A 22,669-nucleotide genomic window follows, 5' to 3' on the forward strand; every position below is an offset into this window, starting at 1 on the left:
TTATTAACAGTGCATAATATTAAAAAAAAAAACCTTGCTGAATGCTTTGTTCAGGCACTGTTATACATTTTATTTACTCTTTGTTTTTCATATGCACATTTGCGAAGTTCCCTAATACTTGTTCTTAGCTGTATCTAAGTTGGGATATTTGCAAGAGTTGCTGCTCACTTTAAATGGAATTTTGTTAAATCATGATTAAAACATATACAGCAGAACCTCTATAGAAACCATGGTGTTGGGTAACAAGACAATATCCTGTTTACTTTTAAAAGTTACTCTGTTTCAGGGTATATGATTTGATCTAAAAATATCCAGGTCTGTGCAAATTTTTATTATAATTGTATTTGGTTGTCCAAATGACATTGTTTTTAGTATGTATAAACATGTATTTCACACTCAGTAATAATTGCTACGGCTAGGTATAACCAATAGAAATAATCTTAAGTTCTTCCCACCTTCATTATTATTAACCAATCAGAAATGCATGGTAAAAATTTCTTGAAATGAATAAAACCATTCATAAGAAATACTACTATATGACAGGTAAAATCCCATCTAAGGTAATGAAGGGGTTAAATCTGTGGGATGGTGAAAACAGGAGAACAAGAGTGGCAATAGCTGTGTAACACAGTTCTGATGAGAAAATCAAACCAATGCAAATAGATGGTTTTTTACACTATGAGACTTGCTGTAACACGATCCTTACATTAAATCACATTACATTTTTTTGTCTCTAAATACTCTCATAACAATTCTGCTAGTTTTCTTTTTTTTATTTTTTATTTTCAGAAGATGGAATGTCTTAGGAGCCTTCTAAAAGTTTTAAAGAATAAAATGTTTAAGGCACTTTTTTGGTCTAAATCTTAGTATACCAGGACTAATAACTCGCATGTAGCTAACACTTATATCATCATATGTCTCATTTGACCATCAACAGTGTGTGAGGTATATAGGGCAAAGAGTAGTATTGGCCCTATTTTAACAAATGTAGAAATTAAGACTCAGAGATTTTTAAGGGACTAGCCCAAAACCAGTTAGGTAATAAGTAGCGAAGCCTTTAAGCTTGGTAAGAGCCAGCATTCTTAGTATTACACCATTACTGCCTCCAAAAGGCAAGCAGATATATTAGTCTTAACAGTGAACTGTGCTTTAGAAAATTTTAGAGTAAGTGTTATCAAACTTCAGAGTAAGATATGTAGGTTTTTTTGTGTGATACAATATATTGTTTACTTATTTTGCTTTAATACGCTGTATATGGCTTACTGCAAATTGGTATTAGATTGCTTGGAGAACAAGTTGCTAAAAATTTATTAACACCTTAAGTAACTAATTAGTTCACTACCATTAAATTCTTTTAAGTAGTTAGTTCATTAAGTTCTCTACAGATTAATCCAGTTGTATAAAAAATGAGGATGAAATGAGTGGGATAATCTCAGTCTAGAAGGGTTAATGTCTCATGCAAATCATTTATTTAGCTAATTAACCAATATAAATGTTTATATACATGATGCTATTATTTTATGCCTATAAATGAATCTTCATATATTAGTCTTAGTTGACTTACTTGTTTAGACTTTTTAATAGAGAAAACTTCTTTCTAGCCATAAAAGGGCAAGGAAATTCCATTCCATTGCTTGGGCACTAATGATTTGCATTTCCCAAGGAAAATTGAATTAGGTTTTATTAGTAAATTGGGCCTATAACTTTTAAGGCCAGATTCTATTAGATTATCACACATCAGCATTAGCAAATTGTAAACTTTACTGAAATATAGAAATACAAGCCAACAGTCAAGGCTAAGAATCCTGGAAACCTGGGAAGATGTTTTATGCTAGAGAAATTATACTGACTTGAAAAAATATTTTAAGCGATTTACTTTCCTTTGGAAATTTAGAAACGAGAAGTTGGTGGCAGACTGCTCTCATCAAATTCGTGTTAATTTTCAACCTGGTGATCTGAGCTAAGTTTTTGGAGGTATGCATGTTAGCTATATGTAAAATCCAAAGATGCTTCCAAAGGAAACCAAATTTATTGTCACTTTATTAGGACTTCCATTTAGGAGAAGAAATTCAGCATAGTTGAGTCTATAAATGAAAAAAGTAATCTGAATATGACTAGATCCTATAAAAATGTTAACACATCAGTTATGGTGTAGCTTTGTACTAGAAGAAATGAATGGGAGTTAGTCCATTCATGACTAGGAAGTTCATTATATCACCACCATTTAAGAGTGATTATCCAATGTTAAAGTTCATACATTTTTATACATATTAATAGCATTTTTGTTGGCTGTACAGATATATAAAAATTAGTTATAAATTTAGAAAGAAAGTAGAAAGTCCTTAAGCAAAGATGACTGCTTTTATGACATATTTGACCTATGAACTGCTCTTATTTTCAAAAAAATTATGGGTTTTTTTAAAAGGGAATAGGATGCAGATTACCATTATAATATTATTTATTTATTTATTTATTTATTCATGGCTGTATCGGGTCTTAACTTGTGGAACACAGGATCTTTCATTGCAGGATCTTTTGTTGTGGCATCTTTTGTTGCGGTGCATGGGCTTTTCTATAGTTGTGGTGCGCGGGCTCTCAGGCTCAGTAGTTGTGGCGCACAAGCTCCAGAGCACATGGGCTCTGTAGTTGCGGCATGTGGCACTCTAGTTGTGGAGCGCAGGCTCAGTAGTTGTGGTGCATGGGCTTAGTTGCCCCGCGGCATGTGGGATCTTAGTTCCCGACCAGAGATCGAACCTGAGTCCCCTGCATTGGAAGACAGATTCTTAACCACTGGACCACCAGGGAAGTCCCAGATTACCATTACAAAGTCTTGCTTATTCGTAGTCTAATGAGAATTTTAAAATTATAAGCAATTTGGTTGATAAGCACCACCACCCGCTCCAAAAAAATAAAAGAGAGAGGAAAATAGAGCATGTCATCTTTTATTTCCCTTAAGTCTGGATTCAATGATACTGAGCTTACTCCTAAACTCAGGGACGGGTTGATTGATTCTAGCCCATCTGTGTTCTGATTGATATAACAATGTGATTTAAGTATTTATGAATAATTGTTTAAAAGTCCCTATTTAGAAATATTAAACATATATTAGAAATGTTAAACAAATGTTTTTTCTTAAATATTTTTTAAAAACAGACGAAACCTAGAGCCTATAGGTTTTTAAATGTAATATTAATTTATTCCCATTTTCTCCATATTGCCCATAGTCCTTCCAGATGTGCTATTACAAATAGCTCACCCCTCAGATATGAGCCATATGGGCTCTGTAAACTGATTTGCACTTATTTTGAATAGGAATTGTACAGATTACAGATGAATTATTAAGGTAAATGTATATTGCCAAATAAATCTAAGAGCAAAATATTAAACTGTAGTAAATGAGAAAGGAATGTGCAAATGAAGACCTGCCTGCTTTAATAAGTTTAGTGGTTACCTCCTCAGTTTCAACCAAAAGAAAAGAGTTTTTTTCTTTTTTTTTTTTGTTGTTGTGTTGGAAAAAAAAAAAAGTCTTTAAAACTGCTTACAGAAGTATCTAAGACAAAAACAAGGAAATATAATGTTCTAAACTCAGCTAGTCCAAACCATTTGAGCTGCTATGACAGCTCATAAAACTGAGAGTAGTTTTTAACTGGGCTCTGTTTTACATTGCCAAAGTGAATTTTCCTTGCAGGAAGTAGCCAGAGGGTTTATTTAGTTTCCAATCCAAGGCTTTGATCTTTCTGTACTGTCACATCTCGGGTTACATAGCCCTTTTTCACTGCAGTAAATCTGCAACCGTTAATGAGAATAAAATTTCCTCCTCCTTGCTGATCACTTGCTGTTAAATGCCAAAGCACAGCCAACTGCATATTTGCAGATTTCAGCTACAGTGTATGAAAACAGGGCAATCAGTTTAAACTTGTTGTCTTTGTAATTCATTTTATTGGGCTTTCTTCCTTTTTAAGTGACCTATTTTATCAAGTAAGTGGTTGCAAGGCCAAGCCTGGGAGAAAGATTTAGAATGCTAATAAGCTGAGAGGAGAAAGGTGTGCACGTGCTGGGGAGGCAGGGTGCGGGAGTGGTTGCACATGCACGTGCACTGCCATTAATGTTCAAATTGGGTCTGCTTTCGTGCTCTTGAAAGACCCGACCTCTCTTTCCGCTCAAATAAAGTAAGCTGGTTTGTTGTTTCTTTGATTATGTTGTATGTTCAGTTTCAACATAAATTTGCACTTAATGAGTTTATTTAATAAGTCAGAACATTATTTTTCACTTTCGACTTGAGAGAAGATTTCATAGTATTTAAAGGAACTTAAAGGATTTCAAAAAACTTGATCTCTACATTGTAAGAGCTATTCTTAAAGTAAAAAGAACATCATTATAAGTATCCACTGAACCATCTTACCAAATGGGTCCTTACAAATATTGGAAATATTATAAATATCTGTTGAGTAAATCAATGGAAATTCAAAATCACATTTAAGCAAGCTGAATTTTATACATTATTAAATATATGCATCTTCAGACTGAAATATAGTAAAATCTCATTTATTTTTTACTGCAATGAAACCTCTCAGTTGAAGCATTAACTATTTGATTCAGTTAATATACGTTGTTAAATTTATTTTTCACTTATACCTTTTATCTTTACTACCGTCTTAGTTTGTGGTTGGCAACTAAACTTATCTCTGTCAAGAAATTCACTTTTAGAATGCCATTTTAGATGATAGCCATTGATAAATACATTTTATTAATATATGTTGATATAGATCATTATTAATCTACATAAATATGTAATATGCTAAAATACATGAAAGAAAGAAATCAGCTTCTATTTTCTCACCATTGAAGCCAGTTACTATTATCTTATAGCTGTCTGTTTTCACAAAATAAAGTATTTCTGTTTTCATAAAAATCAAAATGTTGGGATAAATCAACAGTGCATAATACCCATTCATTGATTTAGACAACTATCATAAAAACAATAACTGAAAATGTATTGAAACACAGAATAAGATTTCTAACTTGGGGGCAGTAAAGTCAGATCTTCTGATAAAACAGAGGACCCATTTTTGGGAAAGTGTCAGTTTTTAGTTACCCCAATAAGAAAGGAGGGTAAAAAAAGAATGGCTTGAAAATTTTAGGAGAGGGGGAGGTACAGCACTACCCTAGGCCTTTTCAGAAGGTATTTAGTATAATGTAGAAATGCTGAACTTTAAAATTGTAGCTTGTACTCTTAGAATTATTGTGTTTTCAAATAAGCCTATCTATGTGTACTTAAACTGTAACATGAAAGTTTGCATGTGGGAAAAAAATGGTAGAAACTAAAGCACAGTTTTAGACACTGTATCTGGGGGTGGTGGGGACTGTTCTGTAGTTTGCTTCTTTGTTTTTCTGATACTTTAAATCTGCATCAGACAGTCCACAATCCATCCAAAATTCTGGACATGAAAGTCCACAGAAAATTTCTGCACAAAATAAACATATTTTTTTTAAGTTTTTGTTGTTCTTTAAAAAGAAAAAGGAAAATCTTAAATAAGTGAAACTGCTCCAAAAAGTTTGTTTCTGTAACATGAACCGTCCAGTCCAGTTTTAAATGAAATTACTGGAAAGGAATAGAAACAATGCAGGCTTCAGTGCCATACAGACTTAATCTTTATTCTAATTGTATTATTTGAAAGATTATTCTCTAAAATGGTTTCAAATCTGTCTATAATCTGAGATACGCTGATTAATAGTAACGCTGGCATTTATTGAAATATATTTACTGAGTGCCAGGCAGTATGCTAATTGCTATCATTATATCCCTTATCTAATTTGATCTTCACAACAGCTCAGGAAAGGAGACATTAAGAAAACCCAAGCTTATTGAATTAAGCAACTTGCCCAAGTTATCTCCCCACCTCTCAGTGTCTACTCTTATTTTTACCCCACCTCACTCTCTTCCCTCTGTTACAGGCAAGGAAGTGCCCTTTTTTTCAAAGTCCAGTTGGTTCATTTTGCTCGGAACCCCATCCCTTCTTACCTTCCTAAGGACTTCTTTCATGTCATCACTCTTTTCCCTTCTACTAGATCGTTCCTGTCAGGGTATAAACACAGTGTGGAATCTCCAACGTTAAACTCTCTTTGCCCCAACATCACATTCCAGCTACTACCCATTTCTCATTTCTCTTCATGCAGTGCATCTCAAAAGACTCCCATTCACTCTTCTATTTCTCCAGTTTTGTCAAAATCGCTAGTAATCTTCATATTGCCAAATCCATGGACCTTTCTCATCTTTAACTCTCAGCAGTGTTGGACACAGATATCCAGACCCTGCTTTTTGAAACTCCCTTCTTTCAGCTCTCAAGATACCCTGTTTTTTTAATTCTCCTCCTAAGATCTTCTCCATTCCTTCCCAATGTTCTCTGCTGGATCTTCCTCCTCCTTTTCACCTTTAAATGCTGGTTACTTCAGGACTTCAACCTTGTTCTCTATCCATATCATTTTGGGGAGCCCTCTTTTCTAATTACACCCACTACCTAGAGGATTTCATCCAGATCCCATGGCATTAAATACTGTCTGAAGGCTTGTATTTTTATCGGATGCCTCTCCTCTGAGCACCAGCTTTATTCCTCTCACTGTTTAACATACCCAATTGAATGTTTAATAAAATCATCAGACTTAACTTTTGATTTCCTACATGCAAATAGGTGCCTCCTCTAATCTTCCATCTCAGTAAATGTCACCACCATCCAGTAGTTCAAGCCATAAACTTTGAAGTCTTCCTTGGTTCCTCCCTTTTCTTCATCATTACCACTCTCCCCAGTGCAAACCATCTGCAAGTCCTGTTGTTTTCATTTCTAGACTGTCTCAAATTTGGCCTTTTCTTTCCATTTCCACCGTTAGTACTCTAGTCCAAGCCACCATCATCTGTCACCTGAACCATTCAAAATAGCCTCCTAATTAATTTCTCTGCTTCTGCATTTACCTTCCCTTGAAATCCATTTTCCCCCCATAGTAACCATTGTGATCTTTTTAAAGTATAAATCAGATCATTTCAAATGTATAATGTGTAGTATTTATTAACTATATAATCAAGGTGTATATATAGTATTATGTGCTTGTATTATAAAATTGTTGGTAGGAGCCTATGCTATATGGGAAATTTTTTAGTAACCTACATAACATAAAAAACTGCCTTTTGAATTGCAGTATTTTATATACATAAAGATGATTGCCTTTATAGTTATGATTGAGTTAAGAAATTCTTAGTACACATGTATTATACTACCACATATCCAGTTGAATATATCTGTACTGATAAGTACTCATTTATACGGAACGTAAGCATTCTCTAGCTTAAAAAAAAAATGGTTTATTGTCAATAGAAACTTGTAATGTTCCAATATTACAAGGTTTATATTAGTTTTCATTATCAAATAGCCTATGTTTTGTAGAAACAAATTCTACCCCATACTTAACATGAATAAAAGGTTTCTTTGATCCTGTTACTTTCCTATTACTGGGTCTTAACTAATGACCTGTTGATAATCAATAGATCAGAAGTATAGCATATATACTGTTGGAGATTATTTCCAAAAGATACTTTTAACTTTTACTTAGTTTCTGTGATGACAAATGAAATTAACTTTATAGAATATTAAATAAAAATACAATTAAAGGAAGAATGTGCATTTAATGTTTTCTTTTTAACACTTAATATTTATTTATTCAGTAACCTTTATAATTTAGAGACACTTGGAGGGCTCTAGGGATAGAGGTCAATAAGAAATAATCCCTTTCCCATTGAGAAGGGTATATAGTTCAGGGTTAAAATACAATTTTTTGAGATGACTTAAAGTATCTTATTTATTCTTTATATCACTTTTTTAAAAAATCTTTAAAGGTAATAGTATTATCGTGCTTAGAAAAATAATTAAGGAATTAATACTAAGTACAGTGTCAGTTTTTATACATCAGTGGTCTTCTACATGTTCCTGCTAACTTTTGTGTTATTCTCACACCTTGATTAAATAAGTGTGTGTGTATGTATGTCCCAATGAAATAAACATCTTAAACATTTTTGATTTGTCCTTACTCTTTAGAGGACACAAATTAATCATTAGAGAAGAATGCCGTAATGTCTTAAATAGATACTTCTTTTTTTTTAAGAGCATGCTATTTGGAGTGTTGTCATTTGTTAACTTCTGTTACAAAAGATTATACCTTTAACATTTTCTTACAGAAGAAAAAATCAGATAATCTAATGACAATAGTATTTGTCAATTATATCTCAAAGCCAGAATAAAAATAAAAATAATTTTAAAAGATACTGTGATGAATTTTCTTAGATAAAAAAGTGAACAGATTTATAGATTCATATTTTTGCATTTTAACCTAAGCAGTGCAATATTTGACAAAGAATCACATTATTATTAAAATACAACCTCCTGAGTTATATAGGCTGTTTAGTAAGACACTGATCTTTAATGGTCTGGTAATTCACTAGAATTTAGTTACTTCATTATAACAGTAAGCACTTTGGAGGGATTAGTTCAGACAGCAGCTTTTCATAGCTTTGTAATAGAATGTCTCTTTAGAAACACATCAGTGTCCTACAAAACATAATTGGAATAATTGTGAGATTTGAAGAGACATTGTATCAAAGAGTTTGATTTAAATGTTGGGTTCTGATGCCTCCCATCTCATGAGCAAAGGTTTACATAGGTAGGTAGGTAGATAGATATTCCCAAGGAAATAAGTGACAAAACATTTTAGTCCTTGAATGTTTTTTAATGCTGATATCATAGCTGTTGATGAATTCTCAAAACTTTTAATTGAAAGAGTTTTAGATTTGTTAAAGTGCATTAGGTTTTCTCATTTTTTAAAAAAGGCAGTAACCTCCATTGAGGGTTATGGAAATGGAAAGGAAGTCTGGAGTTAAGGGGATTAATTATGACCTATAATCCTGTGGATTTTACCTGTAGGGATTTTAGGCCAATGTGCAGTCTTTCAGCAGTAGCCCAAATTACTTGGTAATCTCGTAAGTACTCAGCGCCTCTGCCAACTAAATATAACTCAGACCTACTTCAGAGAGGCAAATGCGGCACTCTGTAATAGAATCTATTTTCAAATGTGGCCTTGTTTCTGTCTTTGAGAAGAAGGGTTAGTATTTTTCTAAACTTTATACTTTTATCATTAAAGTTAATTATTGGTGAGTGTAAAATCTATGTATGGCTATGTTGGTTTTTACATAAAAGCTACACATTTCAGACTAGAGAGGCACGATCAACAAATGATTTCTTGTGCCTGTAATCAAAGTTAAACATTTTAAATAATTAGTCTTTTGAATAGACTTACAGAGAGGAGCATAATTAATGATTTTCTGAATATCATCTCTTTTGTGGACATAAGTCAGCATTCTATCTCAAATAATATACCATACTTTAATATATTTTTAAGCCTATTTTCTTTGTTTAGCTTTTTCTAAAGTTGATACATCCCACTTTTTCAGAAATTCTTTCCATTTCAGGTTTTTCCAGCCAAAAACAAAGCACCTTCATATTGGCCTGTCAGAAATTAAAAGGGAAAACAATCTTAAAAAGGAATCCAGATTTGTGTGGACAGTATCAAGTGGCTAATTTAGAGCCCCTCAAATGTGAAAGGATGGGAGGAGGCTTCTATGAACATAGTTAGGCAAGTAAATTTTTAAATTGCAACTGTAACTTAAATTGATACAAGAAACCCCACAAAGCTATATTTACATGGGTACTTAAACTTCATGTGGAGATCTCTTTTGAGGTGGTAAATAAGCAGGAATTCTTAAAAGTCTCAAAAAGTTTTTTAAAAAGGTTTCTAGGTTTTAAGGACTTTATAAATATTGGGCTATTATAGTTCAGCTCATTCTCTGTATATACTAAGGGGAAAACAGAAACTATGTCAATATCCTACAGTTGAATTTTGCCTTTTTCTTCTAAAATCTGAGGGAGAGAAGTACTATTTGCCATCAGCAAGTGTGCACCCTAGTCATTTTAAATCAATTTGTAATCTTTCCTTGTCCTGCATACTTGAAGTAACTAATATGGATATACCTATGTGCTAGTTGGAAATACTGCTTAAAACCCTACACTGCCTGTAATTTCAAAAATGTATAGTGCATTCCCATCTCCCTGAAGAATTCTCCTCATAGCTACCCAGCTCTGCTTGTGTGTCCCGTATTGTCAGGTTGGCACCACCCCAAGACAGTGAACATCACAGAATGAAGATACCCCACCCTAAACACCTCTGTGACCCTGTGCCCTTTTCAAAGAAAAGCCAACACTATAGCAGTAAACCTAAGTGCAGGAATGTATGCAATGTGGGAAGTGATGATTTATGTGAAATAACTAAAAACCTTACCCTTGATTTACTACTTTCAAAATAAAATCCCTGAATATAAAATAAGATGAAAAAGCATGTAAAGAGACTTTCCCAGTATTATTCATCCCTAAAGTTGTTGTATCGTTTGCATCCATCTTGACATAGAATCTGAAGGGTTTTGATTGAATAATTTTATTTATACAAGCAGTCCAGTCTCACTATGGTAAAGGAAGATGTGATTGGCCATGGCATTATTTTAGTGCAACAACAATTAGTTGCCTATGTGTAGGCATAAATCTCTATGAATTATGTAAGAGCCCTGTAAAGGCAAACAGAAAGCATGTGTAAGAAGCATGCCAAGTATGATAGAGTATCTCTTAACAGTCTAGATTATATGGCAGGAGCCAGAATTTCTTAAGTATTTTCTAGGGAAGCCTCTATCATTTTCATATGTCATAACAATAACACCAAGTACATACTACAAGAGTCTTTGTACTGTTCTTGTAAGAGACCTGGAAATATAATAACCTCAAGGCAGAGAGATGTTAAAAGGGATAGCCATTATTCTTATTTTACCACAAAAAAAAAAAAAAAAGAAATCATGACAAAGAAAGTTACAGATTTAGACGGAGACAAGTTATATCAGTAGAGACATAAATTATATCCAGATATTCTGGTTTTGAGGTCATTGCACCCCACTAACTTTAATAAAATGCAGGAGTTGTTGATAAGTTCATACTTAAGTTAGTGTAGCTGAATTTGTAAACATAATTACTAGTCCTTAAATTAAAGGAGAAAAATGCCCTTGTACATCAGTGAGAAAGAAAAAAAAAAGTATGCTTCCTTATGTTGCTTTGAAAATAATAATTTTAAAATAAGGTAATAGGGCGAAGTCAGAAAAGTAATTGTTAGAATCATATACTTCTGCATTCCAGTCTACACGGAATTTGCTTGGTGTCAATGCAGTGTGTGCAAAAGGTGCTTAGCCCCATTCTATGAAGACACTGTTAGAAATACCTTGTTTCATCATCAGAAGACTGCAATCCAGTTGATCAGGATGACTTCAATCAGTTTGTATCTTGACAATCTAAAATTAGCCTTAGACCTAAGTAGAAAATTAATTTACAGACCTATAATATAATAAATACATTCTCAAGGGCCAAGAGAGTTTATGAGATTTAAGAGCAGAGATTTACTTTAGTAACTGTTCTTCTAGTGCTAAATGCATTGTTGGTGTATTATGTAGTATATGGAGATCCTAAGTGCTCTAGAGGATACTAAATAACTAATAAATACTTATCTGACCTGTATTGATTACTGAAATTACTGAAGGCTGAAAGTATCTATATAACACTGCCCAACATAGATGTTTTAATTATGCTAAGTGAAATAAGTCAGACAGAGAAAGCAAATACTATATGATATCACATATGTGTAATCTAAAAAATACAGCAAATTAGTGAATAAAACAAAAAAGCAGACTCACAGATATAGACAACAAACTAGTGGTTACCAGTGAGGAGAGGGAAAGGGGAGTGACAAGATAGGGGTAAAGGGGGGAAAAAGTGTTTTTATTGGATTATATGAAATCATGTGTTTAAAACTTGAAAATTGTAAAGCACTGTAGAATTTAAAGAATCATTCAATTTAAATTTTTTATTAAAAAAATAAAGTATCATAATAATACAAGGAAATGCCTGTTGTTATATATTTAATATTATAAACTTATTTTAGAACCGAACTTTCAAACTTTGATGCTTAGCTACTTAAAAACATGTACTTTTAATTTGTTTAAATATAGTTTCTATTATCCATACTTGTGCCCTCAATTTTAGAAAAATATTACTTAGTCTGATTTAGCTACAAAAAAAGGTCCTTATCAATCACCACTTGATTTTTATCAGCCAAAGGTAATTTGCAGGCTATTTAGCCTAAAAATTATTGAGACAATAAATGAATAAGTAGACTAGGGCATAAATTGGAAACTTTCCATTAAGCTTATATTTGATAATGTTTTTGAGATTTTTTTTTTTACAACTAACATTTATATACCTCTTATGAAAGGTAGTAAAAGAAAAAGTTTCAAAGCTATATAAAAATATTCCAAACGGTATTATTTATTTAAGGACTTCGGACAAGGTTTTAACAGAAGCTTAACATTAATTTTTAATTTACAAGAGACTGATATGTCAGTAGGGGTAGCATGCATGTTAGATAGTGGTATTACCTCTTTGATTATATCCATATGTCAGATTTCTGTCTGCTTTATAAAGAATGATGGGGAGTTGATATAGCCCATTATGTATAGTACTTGTGATAATTTTAGGTTCTATTCCATCTCTTGAACTTGTTCATTTTGATAGTGGATTATCATTCTAAGATTCTGGTTGGTGTTTAAATTTCAGTAACTGAAGGTCATTATTCATATTTTAACTGGACTAAAAAGTTTTTAATGCTGGCATTAACTTTTGAATTATGCTCGAGCTCTTAGACTTTACAGCATGTTTAGTTTCTTTTCATTTCTTATTAGTATTTTTCAGTACTTAATAGTCTCCTGCTCCCACCTCCAACAAGAACTCTCCTCTCTGTTCAACATCAGAAACATTTTCCTCTTTGGCATGTGCTTTTAGTTCCCCAAGCAGTATAAGCAAATTGGAAAGTTCAGCTGTCATTCTTGGAAGGTCATAGATCACACTAGCAGCCTGAGTAATCCAAGAGGTTTTAAGTATCATAGCATTTAGTTTAAAGTGAAATTTGCTCTGACAGAGCTGGCAGACCAATAGGAAAAAGAAATATTTGTGCTTGGAGAAGTGCATATGTAGAGACCAAGAGTCTAACTGATGGCTGGAAGTGATTTCAGTCTAAAAAAACAAATCATTAAGAGAGTGCATAGGGGTAAAATACACAGTTCATATTTTAAAGAGTCTCAAAATGAACCAGCAACTAAGGTTAGCATTACATAGTAATTAGCTGTGGTGTTCAGACTTTAACTCACTCAGTACCAGACAGTATGGTTAAACTATCACTGTGAAAACATCGCTACTTAAACTCTCTACTTTAAACCTACAGCAGTAATTTTTGTACCTTAAAAAACCAACGTATTATGACAGGTTATATAAATGTTGAACCAGTAACGGACAAACAATTATTTAAAGGAGGTGCTAATGACTCAGTTTATTGACCTAGGGGTTACTTAAGCAGCTCAGCAAGTTCCCTTAACATTTGGTGGTGTGAACTGAGGCATTCCTTGATATTATAGAACTGCTAATTTCAAGAAGTCCTTGTACTTAATTGAAGAAATGCAAGTTAAAGATGACAAGATGGTATACTTTCATTAAAAGATTGCTATAAAAATTTTGAGACCATTATAAGTTTCAGTAAATACTCACTTCAGCATCATCACATCTGATGGCTTCTATTAGGCACCTATTAGAGTATTTTTTCTGTTAATTGCTACAAATAAGGAAAAAGAAAATATCTTCTAATGGCTCCAGTTATTTCTTTCAAGTCATTGTTCTGTTCAAGAAAGCCAATTTTGAGTCACAGGAATACAAGGTTTATAGATTCTTTCCTTAGATGTGCAAAGCAGATTAATAAGAGTAGAATAGAAGGGACTCCAGCAAGATGGTAGACTGACCTGACTTGGAAGGGCCCCCTCCTGTATAGCTATAGAAAAGATGGACAAAATATAACCCCAAGTGACACACAAACACAAAAGAACCACCACAAGAATATTGAACTAGGTATAGGTTATATGGTGTAGGAAGATAGAACTGAATTCCCTATGTAGAGCCTGGAACTTCAAAGCGCTGCCTTTTTCTCATCATTTGAAAAGAAGACTAGATGATTTTAATTCAGCAGCCCAGAGAAGTGGCTAAAACTTGTCTTCTGCCCTAGACCCTAGATGGGGAGGATAGTCACCCATGAGGAATAGGAATCATACGCTTGCTTCATGAACACGCGTGGGGTCAGAATTTATACTATACATTTAATTCAGGAAACCCCAAGTCAAGAAATTATCATTAAAATGGTTTCAAGACAATGAAATTCCAGGACCTTGATATATTATAAACAAATACAGAACCTCTCTGTAGAAATATTTCGAAGCTCAAGGGCCAGCAGACAGGCAAAAAAAAAAAAAAAAAAACCTAAAGTTGAACACAATAAAAGATGACTAAGCTCGTGAAGAAAGGGACCGTCATGAAGAAGAATTGTCAGAGGCAACAGTAAAAGAGTAAGGATGCCCAAGAACTAGAGTTAATAGAAGAATCTCAGTGAGACTATAAATTTAAAAAAATAATAATAAAAAGGGATAGAAGACTTAATGCAAAGATGATATAATATGAAAAAGTACCAACTGTAACATCTCCACATAAAAAAATATAATCATTAAAATAGGCTCTGGAGATGGGTTAAATAACAGATTAAGATGTATAATAAGTGTAAATTGAATGGTATTAGAAGAGCGTCAGTGAAATGGAATTTCTTTACATTTGGAATAAATCAGTGACTATTTTACACATGCTTCCTCCATCATTAGTACAAATTAGTTTTTATCTGAAGCATCTCAGTATAGTAACTAAATTGAAAGGATTTGTCCCCAAGATGGTATTTTCCCCTTAGAACTGACAGATGTCTTTTTCAAAAAAAATGTTTTAATAAGTTCCAGATGAGTACGTTAAATACAACCTCCCACTACTCCTATCATTTACCCTTAATTTTGAAGAAAATATTACTTAGTTTGATTTCACTAAAAATATGATTCTTTAAAATTGATAACCATGCATATAAAAGATTAAGAGTAAAAGAAAACTAAATGGAAAATGACAGCTAAACTTGATACATATTGGTGAAACTCATTAAAAGACTGCTTCACTCTGCTCATTTTCTCAATAACACAAAGGCTGAAGTCAAAAGCAATCAGTAACACTTTTGAGCAACCTAAAATATATATTATTACATTTAAATTTATAGAAACAAGATGTTATTGACAGGTTCAATGAAAATTTTAGAAGTTTTCCTATAATAGTAGTACTTTAACATGCAAGTGCATTACATTTTTCAGTGTCCAAGACAATCAGCATCTTCTCTCATTTTTATAGGCCTCCACATTCACAAAACTTTTTTGCATATGAATGATAGCGATTCCTATTTAACTCTAAATTGTTTCGCATATATAAATTAAAGACAGCGATTATATGAAAAAGCAATGGAAACCACATTCTATCGATGTTAAATATGCTGAGAAGTTTAAATTTGATAACGCTTGCTTTAAAACTTTGTGAAAGTACGATACTCAGTGATAAAACAAGCTCTCCATCTAGCGGTGGATCTCTAAATTGCAAACATTTAGATCTTGATTTAGTAATACGTCACTGTACAAATGTTAGGTATAATTTTATAGGCATTATGTCATTCAATCCAGACTTCTCTTGTTGCTATATATGAATTTCAAGAAAAAAATGGTCTCTTCTGCCAGAGTAGCCCATCTCTTCCTGTTCAATACAGGGACAAACTACTTCTACAGTTTGAGTTCATCTACATGGAATACTACAGCCTCTTATTTATTTGATGAAACATATCCCCATATTAAAGGGGCAAAAATTGTTTCACTCCAGTTAACTATAACCTCAAATTTTTGGCCAGTTTTGAAATTCTTTCTCTTCATTCTCAGTTCCCAAATAGTAAATGTATAACTGAAAAATCCATTTCAAAAGAGAAAAGATCCCATTTTTTGTCATGAAATGTAGCATATTTGATCATTGTTAGTTCTGCCAGTGCCTCTACAGACTCGCATTACTTCACATATGGACAGCCATAATATTCTTAAATGTTCCCCATGCTTTTGCCTCTCAACCCCTTGTTCCCCAATTATCTTTTTGAAACACAGAAGTAAGTTGTTCTTGGTCCCCTTCTTAAAAACATTGACAACTCTCCAAAAGCATGTGGTTCTTAGTATGGCATAGGAAGAGCTTTTAAAATCTAGTCCTAACCTCCCTTTCTAGCTTTATCTCCTGCTACTGCTTACATTGCAAACCTAAGACTTTGAACATAACAAATCATTTGCTCTTCTTCAGCCCTTTCTCTTGCTCAGGCTGCCACACCATCAGGAATTCTCTCTCTCTCTCCACTTGTGAAATCCTACTTGTCCTTTAAGATTCATCCATTCATGCAGTCAAACACTTTTTGAAATCCCATGCCATGTCAGATACAATACTAGATGCTAGTGATATAGCAATGAATAAGATAGTCCTTACCATTCATGGTGCTTACAATCTAATAGGAAATGAAGACAAAAAATAAAAAATAATGTCAGGAAGTGACAGATACATTAAAATCAAAGTATTTTCTATAAAGGCTTTCTAGTTCTTGAGATTCTTCTGTAACAATTTGTACATATCTCTAATACACTCTCACATTATATTAAGTATTTGGTCCTATTCTACTCTGTAGTAATTTATAAATGTACTAGGGTAACACAACACATTATTATCAGAATTTTGTTCCATATTAGTTGCCTCCAATCCATGGTCAGGGACCATGTCTTGTTTATTATCGCCTTCCAAGCAACACATCTTTTTTTTGACATTGACTTCCAACACTATACTTAACACATTATAGAAAGTCATGTACTATTTGAATGGATGGGTGGATGGATGTACAAAAGATCACTATCACGTAGACCTAAATTTCCCATGACAAATCATACTTAAGCTGAAATTACTCTGATGATAAATTTATAACCTAGTTGGAAAGGAAGATAAACATACTGATTTTGGTTCTATGATCAGTATATTGGAGTAATTAATAAAAAGAATGAACTGCTCTAGGAGACTGTTACTAAATTGTTTCATGCAGTGTTATAATGTCCTGGAGCTGTATCCTTCAAAAAATGTTAAGTCCTTTCACTTAACGATCCCAAAAGAATTCCAGCCTTCAGTATTATCTTATGGATCACAAAGATAGGTAGTTAATAAGTGTCACTGTTCCCTACTTGTAAGTATATTGTCATAAAGGATTTTGTCGTAGGGAGAATAGAATCCCCAAAGAAAGACCCACGCTAAAAAGATGAAATTCAACATGGTAGTTATAAGTTATAAATTTCATGTGTGTCTGTATGTATATACACACACAACTATACACACACGTATACGGTCAATGTAAGCCATTTTGTGATAATGACTCCTTAAAAATTTTGTTCAGGATCAACACAGTTTTGGCCTACATTAGCAGAGAGTCAGAAATGGGATCTCATTTTTATCTTCTGTACTGGTTTCAGACCATATCATAAGTACCACATTGTTTTCAGCTTCTTTATTTTAAGATTAATACTGAAAAAATCGAAATACTTTAGAAAACAAATGATTTTAGAGACCATGTCATGAGGATTGATTAAATGAGAGTTGTGAAATAGTCATATTAAGGAATAATTAGACTTCTTGTGTGGTTTGAGAAGGTAATTCTAGGACTCATAGAACCAGATTTCAGATGGGTGTAATGAAGAACTTTCTAATAGTTTGGTAAGTCTGTAGAAGGAATGAACTGCCTTGACAATGTAGAGTTATGGAGGTGTTATGACAAGAGCTGTATAGACCCTGTCAAGGATGTTGTGAATGAATGGGTACACTAGAGTATTTCTAAAAATGTTTCCAAGTCAAAGATTCTATGAGCCTATGAAAAGAGAACTTGGCTTGAATGTATCCTTTTTTTTTCCCTGTGGTATCCACTAATATATTCATTATGTGCTTTGCATTCATTTTGCTGACTTGGAAATTTCAAAGAAGAAAAAGACTTGTATTGCTTTTATCTAACTTTAATAAAATAATGATAATACTTTTCACTTATGCAGCACTTTTCACCCAAGGATTTCAAAGGGCTTTACAAATATGCACTAATTAAGCCTCACAAACAGCCAGAGGTAGGTGATTTTCTTTCCTTTCTACAGGAATGTCAATTCTGGCACAGAAGTTTAATCAGAGCCTCGGAGTGCCTAGGATTCCTTACTGGCTGTCATTCCCTTTGTAATGTGCTGCATGTGAAGCATCACTTGTCATGTCTGGATTTCTTTTTTTCACCCTTCTCTGAATCATCTCAAGTTTAGAATTCTAATGAATGATGTTGAAAATTTGTTTGAAGCCTTGTAAATATTACAGAAAATTTTGTCTTCTGCTTGCTGAATGCTAATTAGATTTCTAAATGTTTGTTTAAAAATAAAACCTAGGTGTGGTTTTATATTTGTTGTTGAATTTTAAATATATATTTTTTACTTATAAAGAATTTGTCATTTTTTCTAGGTACCCCAAAATCATTGTTCTTAGGACATAAAACTTAATGGCTGATGGATTTGGGGGCCTTACCTTTCCTAGTTGTCTTTTCACAACAAACAGTAACCATTTTCTTTAGACTAGAATTATATATTTTCAAGAAGAAGTATAGCATTTTGGTATTTTTCTAATTTAAAGGTCCAAAATATGATATCTAGACATTGAGGATAAAGGTTAAATGACGCTACATAATTAGTCTTGTAAAGAAAAAGTGGTCTAGTGGTGGCATATTCTACTCAAAAGGGACACACAGCTTTTTTATATAGTTTAGGAGTACCAGGAAGAGAATATGTACGTATGGAGACACACATGCAGTGTTGGATTAAATTCCAATATAAATAGCCAAATATACAAACTCTTCTCTGAAGCAGGATGGTCACACAGGGCAAGAGCAGGTACAGCATATCACAACTTAGTTTCTCTTGGTTCTGAGGGTCCCTGGTGAGGGCATGCAAGTGGCTTTAATACTATGTACTCTAAGTCAAGTCTTAGTGGATCAGGAAAGGACAATTTTTGCTGTGACACTTCCTTTTATATTCACGTTTCTATCCCCTTCCAGAAGAATTTATATAATCGATCTGCTTCTGTTGGGAAAACTTACATTAGGCTCTCCTAGTTTTGAACCAGATTCAGCATTAACAAGGCTACATCCTTATCCCAAGGGAGAAAGTAGAGTAAGAGTTCACATGTCCCAGAAGAATATCTATCTCCAGGTTTTAGCATCCTGAAAAGTCCAATCGCCTCACTATATTAGAACCAAATGAGAGACTAAAGAATCAAACTATTCTGTATCAGAGTGAATTTTATTTAAAAGATATTAATTGTAGGGATATGGTTGATCTTTCATGATACAAAAGGATATAGAACTTATGTCAGAGTACCACCCAAACTGGTCATAATGTTTCGGATATTCTTTAAACAGCAATTTGATCTGTGATACATGATGGATAATTCCAGAAAAACTCATTTTAAGAGTTGGTCTCAAATTCTCCTATTTGAAAAATTTCCCCAAATGATATTTATGGAAGTTCACGAAAATTTGGTTTTTACATTGTAATACACACGGAAGTCTCTGGGTTAACTGTTGAGTGCATAAATAGAAGTTTATTGCAGTAACCCTGCAGGCTCAGAAAACTCAAACTCAACGGTGTTCAAGATTTGGTCTTACTTTCACTGACTTGGGAATGCATATTCTTACCAAAAATTGTGACTAACATATTTAAAAAAAAAAAAACAATATCCATTTGTCAATTTACAATGAAAGTATAACCAGCAGGCAGATCAGATGTCTTAAGTTTATTCTTTACCCTGTTGGCAAGCCATATGAGAAAACAGTAATCAGAAATTTATTGGTCATAGAAATTAAAAAGTTTTGCAGTTTGAATGTATAATAACTTTAGACTCAGAACCTTTGTAAATGCCCCTTCCTCAATGAGGACAAGCCTGCCAAAAAGGTCATCTATTCCTGATGGTGTTATAGGTCACCCCAAGGGGTTGCTTGGGTTGGTTCTACTACAGCATTGCCTCTGAGGAGCTCCTTGTTCTGTGCCAACATGGCTGACAGACTCCCTTCTCAGTACCATCATCTTCTTTTAGATAGAATTACAGTCATATTGTTCCTCTGTGAGATGTTCTGTTTTGAAGGTACTTTCGCATATTTCTTCACTGATCAACCATATGCCTCTTGTTTCCAAGTTCTTAAAAGAGATCTCACCACAGCCGCTAGATTAATAAACAAAGACAAAATTAACTTGAGTTTTACCGAAGTCTGCTGCTATTCAGCCTCAGAAGAGATGCTAAAAAATGTAAGGAGTGGCTGAAGGCAGGTAATAAGTAGAAAGCTGAAAAAGGAAGGAGCTGAAATCCACAAGCTATACAGTCATCCTTTATATAATTGAGAGTTGTTTAGATACATGAGTATTTGTTAGCCTTAACGCTTCAAGAGAAAATTTTTCAGTGGCCAACTTTTCCTCTAATTTTAAACTGATACAGGTGTGTCTTAGTCGTGGGCTCCATTAATTTCTAAAACATCTTTAAAGCTACCTCTAGAGTAATATTTCCCTTCATCAGAAAATTTAATCTTTCTTTCCATGGGACCCAAGTAGGAAGGGCATACTTATGTTTTGCCATTTCAAAATAAAATTAAGACTTAAAAATTTCAAACAACTTTCAGAAATTACAGACACAGTTTTTGATATAGAAGGAGCCCAAAAGTTTGATTTGTCCAGGACCGTTCACTACAAATGCTAACCTAAACCTTATATTTCAGAAATTCCATTCCCCTAAGAGGTAGATTCACATGAATTATATGCCCTTTACTTTTAGTATTTAATCCTATTCCAGCACATACACACACACACACACACACACACACACACACATATACATACACATGCACACAAATTATTTAAAACCTTAACATTTTAATCGTTACTTCTAAAGCGTTTTAACTTAATCTCACTTTGAGTTGTGAGAAGAAATTAGTGCCTGTATGAATATACTTTTTAATCATATTGAGATTTTGCTGATAAAGGGAAAAGTATCTTTCCATCTAGCATTATCTGGAATAATCTTAAATCATTTAAATATATTTACTTTTTCAAAGCTTACATTTCTGGATTATAAATAATTTCTTTTGATTGGAAATAAGCTCACTAGCATTCACTGCATGCGCTATGCATGAGCATGTTATAGCTGCCATATTTGCCTGGCAAAATAAATATCTTGTCATTTCGCTAAGTGTTTAATAATTCTCTGACTCTTTAAAAGTACTTTTTCTTCTAAATGTATTAATAGATGAAAGAAGAATTTTAAAAGTAATATCAGTTTATCCGTGTTTCAATCTACCTTTTTAACTCTGAAGGTTATCTTTGGGCTTCTATTATTTCCATAGAATAAATTGAACCAAAATTTATAATTAGCTTGCTGTAACTCAAAACATGTACTATTTAGTAATTTTTTTGCATTGAGGAGTCAGAAGAAGAATTTGCATATCAAATCTGGCTAACTTTCAAATTTTGTAAAATTCTTTGTCCTCTTTTAGTCATAGGCTTGTGGTATGATTTGGCTCTGAGTGAGAGATTACTGCTAAAACTCAATTGCATGTCCTTACTAATAGTGGATTAGCCCTATGAAATAGGGATCTTATTATAAATAACAAAACTCACTTTACTACAGTTTTAATTTTATCATTCCCTAGCAATGTATTACTGATAGTTGCTAACATGTGAAATATTTTCACATTCTGGCATAAACACCATACATGAATGAAATTTATTAAAACGTTTCTGATCTCTCTTTCTCTTTGTCTTGAATGGTACCTGATGACAGAGGTTTTCAACATTTTTAACACAAGTTATTAGAATTAAATATTTATTAAACACATTTTTATGACTACAGTAATTTAAAGAAGAAAAGAAGTTAATGATAGCCAGCCACATAAGTCACTTTTGCTGCTAGGAAGAGAATTTTGTAGGTATAAAGATCCAGGCCTCTTCTTTGACCTGCATTAGAATGAAAAATATAATTGATTATTCCTTTTTCTCTTTTTAGCCTTGGAATGGATGGCTTTGGCCAATCGGTTGGCATTCTTGGACGCCCTGCCACAGCTTATGGATTCCGCCCTGATGAACCTTACTACTATGGCTATGGATCTCGATAAAGTCATCCCTCTCCACTTGTGCTCTCAGCTTAGAAGAGATCTGTGTGGGTTGGGTTAACTTTGAATCTTGGCCTAATAATGCATGTTGATACTATTGCGGATCTGTGTTTCTTTTTACTTTTCCATATTGTTAGCTGCAGGTTAACTTCGACCGCTTCCGTCCTGTGTTAAGTACAGTTGATGCTTGACACTGTTCACTCATCAAACCACATCCTGATGCTGAATAACATTTACCATGAGACTCAAAAGTGAATGCTGAAAAGCAACTAGACTGGAAAACAAACACTACATTATGTACATTAATTGACTAATTTAATTTCTATTAAAAAGAAGCATAAAGTACAAA

At 33.3% G+C, this 22,669-nt stretch overlaps 1 protein-coding gene across 1 annotated transcript in view; it reads left to right on the forward strand.

Moving 5' to 3' along the window:
- The window catches only part of KIFAP3 (kinesin associated protein 3), a 163,380-nt gene extending 140,711 nt beyond the window's left edge, over positions 1-22,669 (forward strand). Inside the window, exon 20 of the mRNA XM_061183116.1 lies at positions 22,215-22,669. Within this exon, the coding sequence (XP_061039099.1) occupies positions 22,215-22,323 (109 nt within the window). The 3' untranslated portion in view covers positions 22,324-22,669. The remainder of the gene's footprint in view (positions 1-22,214) is intronic.

The sequence above is a fragment of the Eubalaena glacialis genome, chromosome 3, assembly GCF_028564815.1.
Source record: "Eubalaena glacialis isolate mEubGla1 chromosome 3, mEubGla1.1.hap2.+ XY, whole genome shotgun sequence".
Lineage (NCBI taxonomy): Eukaryota > Metazoa > Chordata > Mammalia > Artiodactyla > Balaenidae > Eubalaena > Eubalaena glacialis.